The 16,167-nt window shown below is 57.1% G+C and overlaps 2 protein-coding genes across 2 annotated transcripts in view; both read right to left on the minus strand.

Moving 5' to 3' along the window:
- Positions 1–9,464, minus strand: part of HS3ST6 (heparan sulfate-glucosamine 3-sulfotransferase 6) — a 16,016-nt gene extending 6,552 nt beyond the window's left edge. Inside the window, exons 1-4 of the mRNA XM_007939655.2 lie at positions 9,228–9,464; positions 8,414–8,494; positions 7,678–7,716; positions 304–431 (exon numbers count right to left, since the gene is read on the minus strand). Of these exons, the coding sequence (XP_007937846.1) occupies positions 304–431; positions 7,678–7,716; positions 8,414–8,494; positions 9,228–9,464 (485 nt within the window). The remainder of the gene's footprint in view (positions 1–303; positions 432–7,677; positions 7,717–8,413; positions 8,495–9,227) is intronic.
- Positions 9,465–12,531: 3,067 nt separating this feature from the next.
- On the minus strand, positions 12,532–15,499 carry MSRB1 (methionine sulfoxide reductase B1). Its single transcript, XM_007939519.1, has 4 exons — positions 15,445–15,499; positions 14,014–14,162; positions 13,594–13,708; positions 12,532–12,563 (listed from the first exon to the last, which is right to left on the minus strand). Exons 1-4 carry the CDS (start codon positions 15,497–15,499, stop codon positions 12,532–12,534), a joined length of 351 nt encoding a protein of 116 aa, XP_007937710.2.
- Positions 15,500–16,167: the final 668 nt, after the last annotated feature.

The raw sequence follows: 16,167 nt of genomic DNA on the forward strand, positions 1-16,167 counted from the left end.
GCCCCGCACGGGCCCCCTCCAATCCTGGGACCCGCCGGCACCGGGAGCGGGGATACCCGGACGCGCCCGCTCGCGCACCTGGCGTCTTCACCCCTGCGCGCGGGCAGCGGGCCGCACCAGGGCGGGGTGCAGGGCGGTGACAGTCTCCGCTCTTAGGAAGTGAGTCCCCCCTTCAGGACGAGGGCAGAGGGGCAGGTGCCCCGTCCAGCCTCGGCGCACCAGGAGCGGAGCCTTACAGCCGAGCCCGGTGGGCCCAAGAGCCCAGGTACCCCAGGCGCGCAGCCTGTGACTAGAGAACCTGACCGGGCCGGCACCCTGGTGCGCAAAGAGGGCTCCCGGGAATGTCGCGGAACGTCCAGGTCAGGAGGGAAGATGCTGGAGCGTCCTACACTCGCGGACAGTCTGCCCTGGCCGGCATCCGTGCCACAGCCCTACAGGATGGAAACAGCTGGTCGAATACCACTTTAGAGATGGGGAAAGAGAGGCTCGGGGAGAGAGGTGCCTTCTGCAAGGTCTCTTGACCCTTTCTACATGGTCTGTTGGCTCGGCCTTGCCCACCTGCAGTTCCCTGGGGCATCCATCAGTGACCCACTTGGCAAAGTGACTCCCATTGGAGGTGATGACTTGGGGAAGCCTGTACTGCCTCTGAGGGGCGGTGAGCTTCAAAGCAAGGCCGAGACCTGCTGGGACTGGACACACTGTCTGGAGCTTCACACACACACACACACACACACACAGAGGCTCACCGATAGCAGGAAGGCAAGGCGGGGAGCGAGGCTGGGGAGGGTGCAGGCAGAAGTGGACCTGTGTCCTGCCTCTGCCCCTGCCACAGCTCCCCAGGCCACCCCCTGGATGCCGCCTCCCTCTCCAGCTGACGCCAAGAGGCCTCTGCCCTGGGTTCTAGTCACTCATGAGTTGTTACTTGTGACAAGTAATGAGTGGTGTGCACATGGCCCAGCCACCTGGGGGCCTCCAAGTCCTGGGGGCCACCATGACCCACAGACATTTCCAGAGCTCCCAGTCAGGGGCAGACCAGGTTGGAGAGGACATTCAGAGCCAGTGTGATGAAGGCCACTGATCGAAACTCCAACCTGGGTCCCAATGCCAGGGCTGCCCCTGCTTGGCGGGGCAAGCCTGGGCCCAGAGCCCCGTGGGCGGCTTGTTGGCACGGCACTGTCTGGGCAACATGCTGGGACACGTAGGGTCACAGGAAGTTCTTCCTCTGGTCTGACTTAAAATGGGACCTGCTCCAGCTGGGCTGGTGCTCCTTACACCCACCCTGCAGCAACCTGTCTCAGCAGCCACCACGCAGGGCTCCGAGTTCCGGCATCCATTGTCCCCAGCTGCCCTGGCAACTCTGCGCCACCACCTCCGTGGTCGTTCCCACCTAGCCTTTGTTCGAGCTGTTCCCTCGGCCAGGAATGCCTTTTCTCAATGCCCCGCCGGCCTGAGAGGAGAAAGACTTTCCAGGAGGAATTTCCAAGATGACATCGAACACGTTGGGATGGAGAGGAGATGGGGGTGGGATTGGAGGGGGAGTAAGGTCCAGGGAGGAGGAGTCTGCTTGGGAAGTTAGAGAGCTGAGCCCCTCAGTCCCCTGCCCATTATTTGGCTCCAGGTGAGAGGTAGGGGCAACTCTGGGGACATGTGTGTGGCAGCCATGGGGGGCTGTGTATTCACAGAGCCTGGAACCCAGATGTTGTCATTGTTAGGTGCCATCAACTTGGTTCCCACTCATAGCAACTCCACGCACAACAGAGCCCAACACTGCCTGCTCCTGCGCTGTCCTCACAGTCGTCGACATGTTTGAGCCCTTTGTCAGCCGCTGTGTCAACCCATCTCATGGCGGGGCTTCCTCTTTTCCTATTTTACCAAACATGACGTCCTTCTCCAGGCATTGGTCCCTCTTGATAACATGACCAGAGTCTGTGAGATGAAGTCTCACTATCCTTACTTCTAAAGAGCATCTTGGCTGCACTTCTTCCAAGACAGATTTGTTAGTTCTTCTGGTGGTCCACGGTCCTTTCAGCATTCTTCCCCAGCACCATAATTCAAAAGCATCAACTCTTCTTCGGTCTTCCTTATTCATTGTCCAGCTTTCACATGCAAATGAGGTGACCAGAAATACTATGGCTGGGGTCAGGTCCCAAAGATTGAAGTTATCAAAGACTTCATATTACTTGGTTCTACAATCAACACCAAGTAATTGTGTCAAGACATCAGATCACATATTGCATTGGGCAAATCTGCTGCAAAAGACCTCTTTCAAGTGCTGAAGAGCAAAGATGTCTCCTGGAAGACTAAGGTGCACCTAACCCAAGCCATGGTATTTTCAATCGCCTCTTATGCAATGAATAAGGAAGACAGAAGAGTTGATGCTTTTGAGTTGTGGTGCTGGAGAAGAATGCTAAGGGTACCACGGACTGCAAAAAGGACTAACAGATCTGTCCTGGAAGAATTGCAGCCAGAATGCTCCTTGGCAAGAATGGCCAGACTTCATCTCACCTACTTTGATCATGTTGTCACAAGGAACCATTCTTTGGAGAAGGATATCATGCTGGGTAAAGTGGAGGGTCAACAAAAAAGGGGAAGGACCTCAACAAGATGGTTTGATGCAGTGACTCCAGTGATGGGCTCAGGTATAGCAAGGATCATGAGGCTGGCAGAGGACCGGGCAGTGTTTCGTTCTGCTGTGCACAGGGTCACTGTGAGTTGGAGACAACTCGACGGCACCTAAAAACAACAACAGATGCACCTTTGTCTTCAAAGTGATGTATTTTCTTCTTAACACTTTAAAGAGGTCTTTTGCAGCAGATTTGCCCAATGCAATACGTCATTTGATTTCTTGGCTGTTGCTTCCATGGGTGTTGATTGTGGATCCAAACAAAATGAAATCTCTGACAACTTCACTCTTTTCTCCATGTATCATGATGTTGCTCACTGGTCCAGTTGTGAGGATTTTTGTTTTCTTTATATTGAGATGTAACCCATACTGAAGGCTGTATGTAGTCTTTGATCTTCATCATTAAGTGCTTCAAGTCTTCTTCACTTTCAGCAAGCAAGGTTGTATCATCTGCAATCTCAGGTTGTTAATGAGTCTTCCTCCAATTGTGATGTCACGTTCTTCTTCATATAGTCCAGCTTCTTAGATTATTTGCTCAGCATACAGACTGAATAAGTATGGGGAAATGATACAACCCTGTCATACACCCTTCCTGGTTTTAAACCATGCAGTGTCCCCTTGTTCTGTTTGAACAACTGCCTCTTGGTATTTGTACAGGTTCCTTCTGAGCATAAACCCAACAAATACTATGTTTACACTCTACTGTAGTTTATTATGAACAAGTTTGAAATATTACAAGAATGCCCAAAACGAGACACAGAGACACCAAGTGTTCTGGAATTCCCATTCTTCTCAATGTTATCCATAATTTATTGTGATCCACAGAGTTGAATACCTTTGCATAGTTCATAAAACACAAGTAAACATCTTCCTGGTATTCTCTGCTATCAGCTGAGATCCGTCTGACATCAGCAATGATATCCCTCATTCCATACTCTCTTCTGAATCCAGCTGGAATTTCTGGCAATTCTCTGTAGATGTACTGCTGCAAGCATTTTTCAATTATTTTCAGCAAAATTTTACTTGCCGGTGATACTAGCCATATTGTTCAACAATTTCCACATTCTGTGGGATCACCTTTCTTTCGAATTAACACAAATACGGATCTCTTCCAGCCAACTGGCCAGGTCACTGTCTTCCAAATATCTTGGCATAAATGTGTGAGCACTTCCAGTGTTGCTTCTGTTTGTTGAAACATCTCAATGGGTATTCCGTCAGGTCTGAGAGCCTTGTTTTTCACCAATTCCTTCAGTGCACTTGGACTTCTTCCTGCAGTACCATCAGTTCTTGATCATATCCCACCTCCTGAAATGGTTAACATCAACCAATTATTTTTGGTACAGTGACTGTGTATTCCTTCCATCTTCTTTTGATGTTTCTTGCATCATTCAATATTTTGTCCACAGAATCCTTTAATATGGCAACTCAGAGCTTGAATTTTTTTCTTCAGTTCTTTCAGCTTGAGAAATGCCAAGTGTGTTCTTCTTTTTGATTTTCTAACTCTGGATCCTTACACGCTTCACTATTACACTGTCTTTTGAGCTCCCCTTTGAAATCTTCGGTTCAGCGCTTTTACTTCATATTCCTTCCTTTCACTTTAGCTACTCTCTGTTCAAGAGCAAATTTCAGTCTCTTCTGACACCCATTTTGGTCTTTTCTTTCTTTCCTGCCTTTTTAATGACTTTTTGCTTTTTTCATGGATGATGTCCTCGATGTCATCCCACAACTCATCTGGCTTTCAGTCATCAATGTTCAATGCATCCAATCTGTTCTCGAGCTGGTCTCTAAATTCGGGTGGGCTATATTCAGGGTCACACTTTGGCTCTCATGGACTTAATTTTCTTCAGCTTCAACCTGAACTTGCATAGGAGCAAGTTCTGAAGTTGGTGCCTGGCCTTTTCCTTACTGGTGATACTGAGCTTTCTGCCTTTTTCCACAGCTGAAATGGATCAGGCTCCTGTGTATTTCATCCAGCAAGGTCCAAGCATATAGTCACCACTTATGCTGTTGGAAAGGTATTTGGAATGAATTTACCGTTGATCTTGCAAGATCCTAGCATGCAATGTCAGCATTGTTTCTGTCACCAAAGCCCTATTTTCCAGCCACCGATCCTTCTTCCTTGGCTACGACTTCTGCTTCCCCATCGCCGGTAATTACCAATGCATATCAGCTACATGTTTGGTCAATTCCAGGCTGCAGAAGTTGGTGGGAATCTTCAGTTTCTTCATCTTCGGCTTTAGTGGTTGGTGCATAAATTTGAATAATAATAATATTAACTGGTCTTCCTTGTAGGCATATGGATATTATCCTATCACTGACGGTGTAGTACTTCAGGATACATCTTGACATGTTCTTTTTGGTAATGAATATGATGGCATTCCTCTTCGACTTGCCATTCCCGGCATAGTAGACCATAGGACTATCCAATTCAAAATGACCAGCACTAGTCTATTGCAGCTCACTGGTGGCATTTCATTTCGGATGACTTTCCATTCTCCTAAATTCCTACTTCATACCACGTTCTGATTATTCATGGGTGCCTGCAGCTGTGTCTTCTCATTTTGAGTTGTACCCCATCATTAAATGGAGATCCTGGAAGTCTTACTCCACCCGTGTCATGAAGGTCAACGCGACTTCAGGGAGGCAGCACTAGCCCAGTCGTGTCTTGAGTGCCCTCCAACCTGAGGGGCTCATGCCGGCATCACATCAGACATTTCACTGCTCTTCACAAAGGTTTCCAGGAACACGTCAGACAGTGTCCAGCTGCCCGAAGGTGCCGGGTCTTTTACAAACACATCTCCAGCCCTTTCTTCCCAGTCTCTCTTGCCCTGGACGCTCCACTGAAACCTGTCCACCACAGGTGACCCTGTTGGTACCTGGAATTCCGTGGCATAGCCTCCGGCACCAGGGCGCCATGCAAAGCACCGCAGTGCACTAAACTGATGGAGGAGGAAGCCCAAATCCACTGCCGCCAAGTCGATTCCAGCTCACGACGACCCTATAGAACAGGGTGGAACCGCACTGCAGGGTTTCCAAAGCCATCCATCTTTACGGAAGCAGACTGCCTCATCTTTCTCCCGTGGAGCAGCTGGTGGGTTCAAACCGCCGACCTTTCGGTTAGCAGCCAAATGCTTGAACCACTGCACCACTGGAGCTCCTGACAGACGAGTAGGTACTCAATAAATGCCGATATGGTGAAGGGCATAAATGAGGGGAGGGATCAGAGGAGGCTTCCTGGAGGAGGAGGAGAACACACCCCAGGCAGAGCAAACAGCATGGATAAGGGCTCCACAGCAGAGAACCTGGCGGAGGGGGGAACTAGGTGGCGCTCAGGACCTCCTGGGTGTGGCTGAGGGAACAGTGCCCGACAGTGCCCTGCCCTTGGGTCCCAGCCCCACCCTCCTGGAGCCACAAGGCTGCCGGCGGGCTCCACCGCCCAGCTCTGGCCCCTTCTGAGTGGGGACCTTATCCTGCTTCTGAGGAGTGTGTTTTCTTCAGCAGACAATTCAGCACCATGTAACTCACCGTGTGGAGCAGACACGTCAGTGTGGTTGTTATGTCCACAGAGCTGTGCAGCCATCACTACTGTGAATTCTACAACGTTTTCGTCACCCCGAAAAGAACCCAGAGCCTGCAGCAGTCGCTGCCCACACCTGTATCCCCAGTCCCCAGCAGCCACTCACTTGCTCCCTGTGTCTATGAACGTGCTAGTCTGGACGTTTCATGTCCATGGAATCGTACAATGTATGCTCTTCTGACACCGGCCTCTTTCTCTGAGTGTAATGTTTGCAAGGGCCATCCACCTCGCAGCATGGATCAGAATTTCATTTCTCTTTATGGGTGAGTAATATTCCACGGTATGGATAGACCCGGACATTTGGGTTGTTTCTGCTCATCGGCTGTTGTGAATGGTGTCACTGCCAGCAAATTTCTGTGTGGACATGCCCTCTCGTCTCTCTTGGGTCCATACCTAGGAGCGGAATTGCCGAGCGACATGGTAGCTCTAGTTGAACCTTCATTGACTTGTGTTTGAAGGTTAAATGTAGTTGTTACAGGAATTTCCTCTCCATTCTCCTCACTTGAAGGGCTGCTTCCTGCCCCCTCCCTGAGCCCCAGGTCTCAACAGCTCTTCCACTCTGAGCCTACCCCGCCCTGCCACCAGGGTCCAACCACCAACCCCCACTGCTCCTGTGCACCCATGGATGGTGAATCCCCCTCTCTGAGCCACTCGGTGAAAAGTGACTTTTAGGCTCTGAAAGGACTCAGGCCATGGGGTTACGTGGCGGGTGGTACCCCCGCACCCTGGGAGGGTCACCCTCCCCTCTGTCTTGTGGAGCCCCCTCTGACAAAAGGCCAAAAGTTTCACCAACTTCCTCCTGTCCCAGCTGGCTTCTCCTGAGAGCAATGCCTGTCTCACTCAGGCTGATGGCCAGGCAGAGGGCCCATCTGTCCATCCTGGGTGGTCAGACATATGGCCAGAAGGAGAGAGATTTAGGAGGGAGATGGCACGGAGGGCCGGAGCAGGAGGCGACAGCAGTGAGGGGGGTCAGAGAAGGGAGAGAAGCCCCCGGAATCCAGGGGCCCAGGTCTCAGTAGGCAGGAGGGGGGCTGGCCTGGCCTCACAGCTCCCAGCTATGCAAAGGCCCTTGGTGTCCCCGTCACAGACTGTGATGATTTGCTTGTGGTGACCTTAATGCCCATCTGTCTCCACCTGCCCAGGAGGTGGGCACCAGCCAGGGGACCAGGTGAAGCGGGCTCCCTGCTGTTGTTCCACACTTAACCACTAGGGTGCGCTCAGACCCGTTTACTTAGAGAGTGTATGTGCGTGCAGGGGCGGGCATATGTGTGTCTCTGTGTGTCTGTCTGTGTGTGCACCCCTCCTCTCTCCTCTGCCACCCCTTCCCCAGCCTGGGCCCCTGCAGGCTGCAGGGCGGGGCCTCTGGGATGTGATTACGGCGACGCCATGGGGCTCCTCCCTCTGTGGGGGACAGCTGGGGCAAATTTCACACATGTGGAGCCTCCAGGAAGTCCCGCCCCCAGAACCACGCCCTTACCCCCCAGACAATCTCCTGCAGCCGCTGGGGATTCCCGAACTGTGAGGGGGGCAAGGGGTGGGGCTGCGGCCAGAGAGCAGGCCCAGCTGTCCTTGATTTGTGTGGCATTTTTCTACTTCAGATACTAGGTTCCACAGGGCACGAAGAGCAGGCAGTTCCTTTGGGGCAGGGGTCCCTGAGAGCCCCCCAACACAGCCCACTGTTCCGAGCTATCTGGGAGGAGGCAGGAGCCCATTGCTGGGGCGCTGTGAGGACACAGCCAGTGCAGTAGTAAATCCACTGCTTTAGGGGCATGTGGCCTGATTCAAGCCCAACTCTGTCCCTCCTCGGACATGGCCTTGGCAGGTGGCGGCCTCTCTGAACCTCACTTTCCTTGTGTATAAGACAAGGGTGGTAACAGCTCCCACCCCTCGGGTGGCTTCCTTGGGGTCACTGCTGGTGAACAGCGTCTCTGTCCTCAGATGGTGGGCCAGTCCAGCTTCCTGGAACCCACATCTTGTTCCTAGAGATCAGCTGGGCCAGAGAATGGCGTGGGGGCCCGGGTTTGGGGGCACACTAGGCTCCCAGGGTCAGGAGGGACCACACGAAAACCTTCCCTTGGGGAGAAGTGAAGAGGAATAAAGTTTTTCCTAGCTCGATAGCCATCCGGAGCGGTCATACGCTGCAGGACCAAGGGACCAATGGGTGGAAGGGAACCCGGAGCCAGCCCAGAGCTGACTCCTCAGACAGACCTCACCTGGCCCCTCTCCCCCCCCAGTGCCGCCTCCCCACACCGCGCCAGCCCTTTGAAGCCCAGAGCAGCTTGTAAACGTCCTGACTGGAGATGAAACATGATAAGACATGAAACCAGGGCCTAAACCATAGATAATCTCCAGGGTTTTACAAGTAACAAGTCTGGAGACAGGCTCAGGGGGTGTGAGGGCTGAGGCTGCGGGGCTTGGGGCCTGAGTTCTGGGGGCGAGGAGCTTGGACAGTAGCCCCCAGCCCCCTCGCCAGCAGCCTCCCCTTCAGTCTGACCCTGGAGCCCCATCCCTCAGCTTGTCTTCAGTTATCCCGAGCCTGAGTGCCTAGGGCTGGGATAGGGGATGGCTGGTCCCAGGGCCCCTGCATCCGGCAGACTAGGAACACGCACTCGGGACACGCGAGGCCCAAACTCATTGCCATTGCGTCGTTTTGACTCATAGCAACCACTTCTTAGGTTTCCAAGGCAGTATCTCTATGGAAATAGATTGCCCAGTCTTCCTTCCGAGGAGGGGCTGGTGGGTTTGAACTGCCAACCTTCTGGTTAGCAGTCACCAGAGCTCCTATGGGCAATAAAGCAGCCTTACTATGTTGAACAAAGCTGTGGATTTATGGGTGGGAAATCAAGCGGGAGGGCTGGGCCTGTGGGAACCACTCACAGGTTACCTGTCTAATTACAGTTCTGGCTTAGGGAGCTACAGGGCCGGCGCAGTCGTGGGGAGAAGAGTGGGCAGGGAAGACAGGGGCCCTAGAAACTGTGCGCGCAGGGCCCGGGTGGCAGCAGGGAGAGAGGGGGCGGGCCTCAGTACAGGTGGGGCTTGCACTCTGCCCTGCAAAGGGCTGGGGCTGCCTCCACCGCATCCCGCCTCCGCCGTTCCCACGTCTGCCCCTGCCGCCCGGCCCTGCTCGGGCTGACTCAGGAAGGGGCCCCCCGGGGCACCATTGCTCTCCCTGCATGGGTCACTGTCGCAAAACTCAGCAAAGGTGTGTCTCCTCGCCAGTCCCTGAATCTTCGGGCGCACGGAAGCCTCGGCCCGTAACTCCATGGGGACCGAATGGTCAGCAAGCGTGCCCGAAGGGAGTAAGGGACGCCTGCCTTGACCCCACTCGGTGTCGGGGCAGCTCAGGGGCACGAGAACCCGGGGTTCTCTGGGGAGCGGCTACTGCGCCCCCAGCGGCCACCGGGAGAACTGCAGCGCCGCCTTCGCTCCAGGCGCGCCTGCGCAGTGAGACCCGCCTGGCCCTGGCGCACGCGGAGAGCGAAGCGAGTGCGGCCCCTGGCGGTAGACCCAGCGCACAGCTCCCCGGGGAGGTGGCCTTGAGGACTGGGGGACTCAGTTGGGGTGGTCGCGCTGAGCCTCCTACCAGGGCTCTTTATGGGGGGAGATGATGTGATGACCTCGGCCTGGCTTGGCGGTGCCCTTTGCCGACCCATCCGGACGCCCCCTCCCTCCTGGCTGCCCGGGCCGCATGCACGGTCAGGGGGTCCCTGGGACCTTCCCGTGGGCCGTACCCCCATAAGGATCGCAGCTCCCACTCGTGTCACAAGGGAAAGCCGCGAGGGAGCAAACCGAAGCATTGTAAAGTCACTCGTCCCTTCGGCAAACGTTTGTGAGCGCTGCGCTGGGGCGGGGGCTCCGGGGATGGGGGGCGTCCCAGACACTTCCCTTTCTCCGCGGAGCCTCGCCCGGATGCCCCTCTCCCGGCTGCCCTTGCGCCGGACCCCAGGCTTGCGACGCCGCCTGTAGGCTGTACTTGGCAGTGCGGGTGGGGCTCGCCCTGGAGAGGGGAGGGGAGGGGCTGGCCCTCAAAGAGATTTGTTTCTTGGGGGAGCTGTGGTGTAACCCCGCAGTGGGGGCGTGGTGCTTCTAGTGTTGTACGAGAAAACGCTGTAGGAGTTGGACACGTCATCCCCCCCACCCTGGGAGGGACCATCGACCCATGCATGGAGGCCTGGGGGGGCTCAGTCTGCCCTCCCCACAGCGTGCCAATCCCACTGGACCTCCGTGGCCCACCCCACCCCGTTAACATGAATGTGCAAATGAGTGAGGATGTCTGGGGTGCAGGGACCCAGGCTCTCCCATGCCCCAGCACCCTCCTAGCTGACCAACTGGGCTCCAGTAGAAAGGGTCCCTGCGGCGGCTGGCAAAGCAGCCCCAGGGGTGCAGCCCTGGATACCTGGCCCAGTCTGGAAGAGGACTGGGCCCCTGCTCAGGGCCACCTGGCGTCAGGGGAGAGGGGAAGGGCCTGGGCCGGGGCTGACCACTGAGCCAGCCGCTTGCTGCCCAGAACACCAGCCACCTGCAATGTGCCTGCTGCCTCCAAGTTGGTGGTGGTGTCAATCAAGTTGGTTCCAACACATGGTGACCCCATGGGGTAGAGAGCAGAACTGCCCCAGAACGTTTTCCTGGCTGTCATCTTTACAGGTGGCCAGGTCTTTGTCCTGCAGGGCCACTGGGTGGGTTTGAATGGCCATGGCTGGGCTCAAAGGTAGCCAAGGCCTTTCCAGAGCTGATGTTAACTGTTGGGGTGAAAGAGAGCCAAGAAGTACAGGTGGTGCAGTGCCTCAGGCATTTGACTGCTAGCCGGAAGGTTGGTGGTTCAAACCCACCAGCTGCTCTGAGAAGGATGGTGAGGTAATCTACTTTTACCACCTTAGAAACCCAATGGTGGTCTCTGTGAGTTGCAATTGACTTAATGGCAGTGGTTTTTTTTTTTAGGTAGAGGGGGCCCCCTGCAGCCCTGCTCACAGGCCCCTAATGGCAGGGGTGGCTCTTCCCAGTGTACCCAGCTGTTCAGCCTCAGGCAAGTCACTGGCTGAGCCTTTCCTGCCTGGACGAGTTCCTGTCACATTTGGGTTACCGTCTGGATGCCTTGTGGGGCTGCCTGTGAAGACGGTCGCTGCGCCATCACACACACGCTCACTCCCTGCTCACCTGCGAGGCCACATCTGGGCAGGCCCAGGCTGGGACGGTGCCTGGGGACCCACCGGACCAGCCATGACGAGGACAGCCCAGAGTCAGGCTCCACTCGAGTGGCGACTAGGCGGGGATGCAGAGGGGTCCACGCAGGAGGAAGACAGGGACAGGGACATTTCCCGGCATGGCAGGCACTGCTGGCCACTCCAGGGCCGGCGATGAAATGGCTTCCAAACAGGGAGGGGGGCCCAAGGCGTGCAGGCAGCCCCCCCAGGGCTCCCTCAGGGCCATCAGTGCCGACACCTCCCCAGGAAGACCAGCCCCCCAGGGCAAGGCCCTGCCCATCTTGCTCAGCAGAGGAGCTGGTGAGGCAGGTGAGAGCAATGGAAGACTGTGAAAGCCACCTTTGGCTTTAATAAACACGGCAGCCTGGTGTCCTTAGTTTATTGATTTCCACCTGCTCTGGCCAGAAAAGGATCAGGAGGGAGGGGCCTGTGGTACCTCCCACCGCCTGGATGGCAAGAGCTTGGAGCGGGCATGTTAAGGCATGGCCACCATGTCCTGCGGGGACTTGGCAGGAGTGTACCATAGGATAGGACCTCCGGGGCCCCTCCTGGGGCTGTTCAGATGCCACAGAGTCACAGCTGCCTTCCCTGTGGACTGTGGCCTGGGGGTTTGGGGTTCACCTCTCACAGAGAGAAGTGGGGGACTGTGCCATGAGCCTGCTCCCCCAGCGGGTCACGAACCATCAGCGCCCTGGTGGGCCTGGAAGGGTTTAACCAGAACGAATCATGTAGTGACCAGGACTGGAGCAGCCGGCCCGGATGGCCTCACAGTGTGGGGACTGGCCCAGGCCTTGGCGAGGGCTGGAGCCTCTCTGGGAATCGGGCCCTGCGAGGGTGAGTCCAGACAGGCAGGGAGGGGTGGCCAAGCCGGGGAGAGAAGCTGGGGGTGCAGGGTCGTTCCAGACACGAAGCCCAGAGTCTGAAGCCAAGGGGAGCCCTGCTCGACCGCTCAGCCCCACCCTGGCGCAGCGGGGCGCCTGCCACCAGGAAGGACCTGCCTGGTCCTAGCTGCTCCAGCCGCTGCCCCATCCCACCCTCCCCGCCTGAATGTCAGTGAGCTCCAGTTCCAACGACGGGTGGCCAGAGCGCAGCCGATGTGTGTGCCCACTCGGGGGCCGTGGGCTGCCCGCTTACTTCCCCTGGGACGAAGACATTTCTTTGTCTGTAAGAAAAGGGAGAGGAGAGATGATTTCAGACCCCTCTCCCTGGGCTGGCCTGCCCCCCCAGCCCACAGGCCTGGGGAGCTTCGGGAACCAGGACACCAACTTTTGTCCCCTGAGACTGCAGGAGAACCAGGAAGACTCCTCCCTCCACGAAGATAAGTAAGGATGTCAACACAAAGCAGGAAGTATTACCACACGCGTGCGGCTCTTATGCACTTAACTTCACAGCAAGGGCAACAAGGAGGGGCCGGGATGATTGTTCACAGAGGAGGAAACTGAGTCTGCATACTGACGAGGCCTGGGGAGGGGCTCCAAGGGTGGCGGGCATACAGGTGGGTGAGGAGGATTTGGCAGGGTTGATGTGATAGAAAGGGGCCCCGGGGGTGCAGCTGCTATCTGACAGGTCGGTGGTTTGAACCCACCAGCCGCTCTGCAGGAGAAAGATGTGGCAGTCTGCTTCCACAAAGATTCTAGCCTTGGAAACCATCTGGGGCTGTTCTACTCTGTTCCATAGGGTCACTGTGAGTTGGAATTAATGGCAGCAGGGTTGGAGTTTGTTTTTATGGGATGGGAGCCCTAGTAAGAGACCAGGATGACTCTGCTGAGCTCAGACACGACACAGAAATGAAACGGCGTAACCTGGACACCAACGACGCACAGTAAGACCACCACCGACTGGGGCACACAGTTCCTGAGTGTTTGGGGAATGCCAGGCCTTGGCGGCTTGCATGCCTTTGTCTTCAACAACCCCGTGAAGGAGACAAGGCTCCCATACCAACCAGCCGAGAAGCCTCTGCCCGCCTGGCCGCCTGCTCCAGCCGCAGGGAAAGGCCAGGTCTCCAGAAAGATCCTCCACCACACTTGCGCTCGGATGTCCCTTCTGGGACACGCGTGATCAGTGCGGCAGAGGAGGCAGGACCAAGCCCCCATCCCTGCCCTCTCAGGGCGACCCCAGGTAGAGTGATGTGGTCACTGGACATGGACAGGGAACAGATATCTCCCCGACCCTCGGCAGGAGGGCACGCTCACCTTTGGGGACGAATTTCAGCGAGCTGCTGAAGATTCAGAAGCGGGATTGCCCCCGCTTGGGGCCGTCCCGGAGGAATTCATGGCCCAGCCCGTTGCCACATCTGCCACAGGACACCTGGGAAGACCACACAATGGCCACGTGAGCTCCCGGCCCACAAAGTGCAGCTGCAGCGATGGCTCCGGGGCCATCGGCAGATGGTGTTGCTCCCTGCACGTCCATCCCCAAGCCGGCTGCTGATGGCGACGGTGACCTCCGTGCCAGTGCCAGGAACAACGCCCCATTCCCTGTGTTCACACCAGGGCACTGTACCCCCCCAATAGTTTAGGGAGACAGCTCCCCTGGCTGAGGCCAGAAAATAGGCCGATTCTCAGCCCCTACAGTCGGGGAGCACAGACGAGGCCCCTGTGGCCAGCACCCACCTTTAAGGCTTCAGGCCGATTGTGCTCCGGACGCTTGGTGACACTGTCGGCATGGATGGTCTCGGTGAACGCTGGCCACGGAGATGAGTGCACGTACTTTGAGCGGCTGGAGAACAGCTCGAAGCCACACTTGGCACACACGTAGATACCTGGAGACAGAAGGAGGAAAACAAGGGCCGTCAGGCTCCAACTGCTCGGTGGTGGGCTCCAGACCCAGGTGAAGACAGCGCTGCCCCCATCACAAGGGCGGGCTGCAGACCATCCCCACACTGCCACCCACAGGCCATGCTACTGGCTCTTCAGAGGAGACATGCACTGACTGACACCCCCCTTCTCAAATGACCACTGAAGCCCTGAGCTGGCCACGCACCCACAGGCCTGCTCCCAGGCCGGAGAATGGTCCCTGGACAGACAAGACGCCCAGGAAGACAGAAAGGGAGGCCAAGGAGAAGGAGCTATTTCAACCCATCCCCAAAAGTCACTTGTGGAGGCAGGGGGAAGTTACAAAACAAATTTGTAAAACTACTGAAAGCCCGTAAACAGGAAGCGGGGGCCGCCTTCCAGGGGCTCTGAGGAACCATTTTCCTGCATCCCCACAGTCTCCTGAGGTGTCCGAGATCTACTGAGCCTTTGCTAAGAATTCAGGAGTTTCAGGTTTGCTCGAGCCGCTGGGGCCAACGGAGGCCGGGCAGCCAGAGGGTCTCAGAGCAGGGCTTTGCTCAGGTGGTCTTTGTCACTGCTGGCACAAGTGGCCCCGTGTGACAGCCCAGCCATCCTGCCAGTCACTTGTTTCCCTGGAGAGACAGGCTGCCCTGGCCTTGCCCGTGGCCAGGTGTTTACCAAATCAGTCCGTTAGCAGGAGATCCAGCCCTCTAAGGAACTCACTGAGGGCCGACCTTCCACAGAACGCTCACCCCCCCAGGCTGTCCAGTCAAACTTCAAAGTTCGCAGAGGGCGGACTGCAGCACAGCCCAGGGGGCCATTGCTGGTTACCCAACCGGGACAGGCTGAGCGGGTGGGGGAGGCGGCAGGCCGGCACATTCGGACGCGAACGATCCGGCCCTGTGCCTGCGGACTTTCAGACCTGCAGGACCTGTAGGGCCGCGGAAGGACCCCTGGACAAGCCCTTCCGAAGTCCGGACCCCGACCCGGATCCCGCCCTCGTCCCCACCCGCCCACCTCCTCTCCCGCACACATTCCTCTGCATCTCCGGACTGGAGGACAGCGACCCCGCCCTTTGATGTCCCCTCTCCCTTGCGGGACCCCAGACTTGTGCTCTGCCGCGCGATCTCCTTACCCACGACGGCTCCTCCCCGATGACCCCGCTACCCCCCATTCCCGGGGCTTCATCACCCCCCGAGGACAGCGACGCCCCCTTCCTGCGCTGTCACTGTCCCGCCGCCCTCCCCAAGCGAGGGCCGCAGTCTGTACCCGGCTCAAAGTGGTTCTGGAAAACCTCGCCCCCAAAGAAGCTGCAGAAAGACATGGCGCCACCACGCCCGCTGCGCGCTGCCTGCCACCGAAAGCCCCGAGGCCATCGACCCCACAACCGCAGGACCTCGCCCCTTCCCCTAGAACCAATCACACTCGGCATCACGGACTACCGCCCCGCTCCTGTAGGTCCCGCCCCATCCAGGGGGCCAATCAAGCCCAGGAACTCCAAGACAATTCCCGCCCCACCGAGGCCCGCCTCCTGAGGGCCCGCCCTTTCCTGAGGACCAATCTTCTTCTTCCCTGGAATACGGCTTTCGGCTTCCGGCTCAGGAGGCCCCGCCCCCTCCCGAGGACCTGTCCTATCCCGTCTTCGCAGAAGGTCTCGCCCCTCAACTACAGCCCCGCCTAAGGATCCCTGCTGGGCCATTTAGCCGAGGCCCCGCCCCCCCAAGGATAAACCCCAATCGCTCCACGGGGCTCCGCCAGGAGGCCCCGCCTCCCCTCGAACGCCACTGGGTGCCTCTGAGCTGCACTAGAGAGCGGCCGGGCGCACCTGAATCCCAGGCCTGCGTTCGGGGTGGCGTTCACGGCCGCACCTTCCGAGCCGCGTCCCTTCGTCTTGTCCCCGGCCACGTCCAGTGCAACCTTGCCGCGTCCCCCCATTGCCGAGACACCACGGCAAAAGCTGCCCCAGGCCTTTATTAGACAAGCGGGCGCGGG

Source organism: Orycteropus afer, unplaced genomic scaffold (assembly GCF_000298275.1).
Source record: "Orycteropus afer afer isolate SDZICR_OR568_19922 unplaced genomic scaffold, OryAfe1.0 scaffold00061, whole genome shotgun sequence".
Lineage (NCBI taxonomy): Eukaryota > Metazoa > Chordata > Mammalia > Tubulidentata > Orycteropodidae > Orycteropus > Orycteropus afer.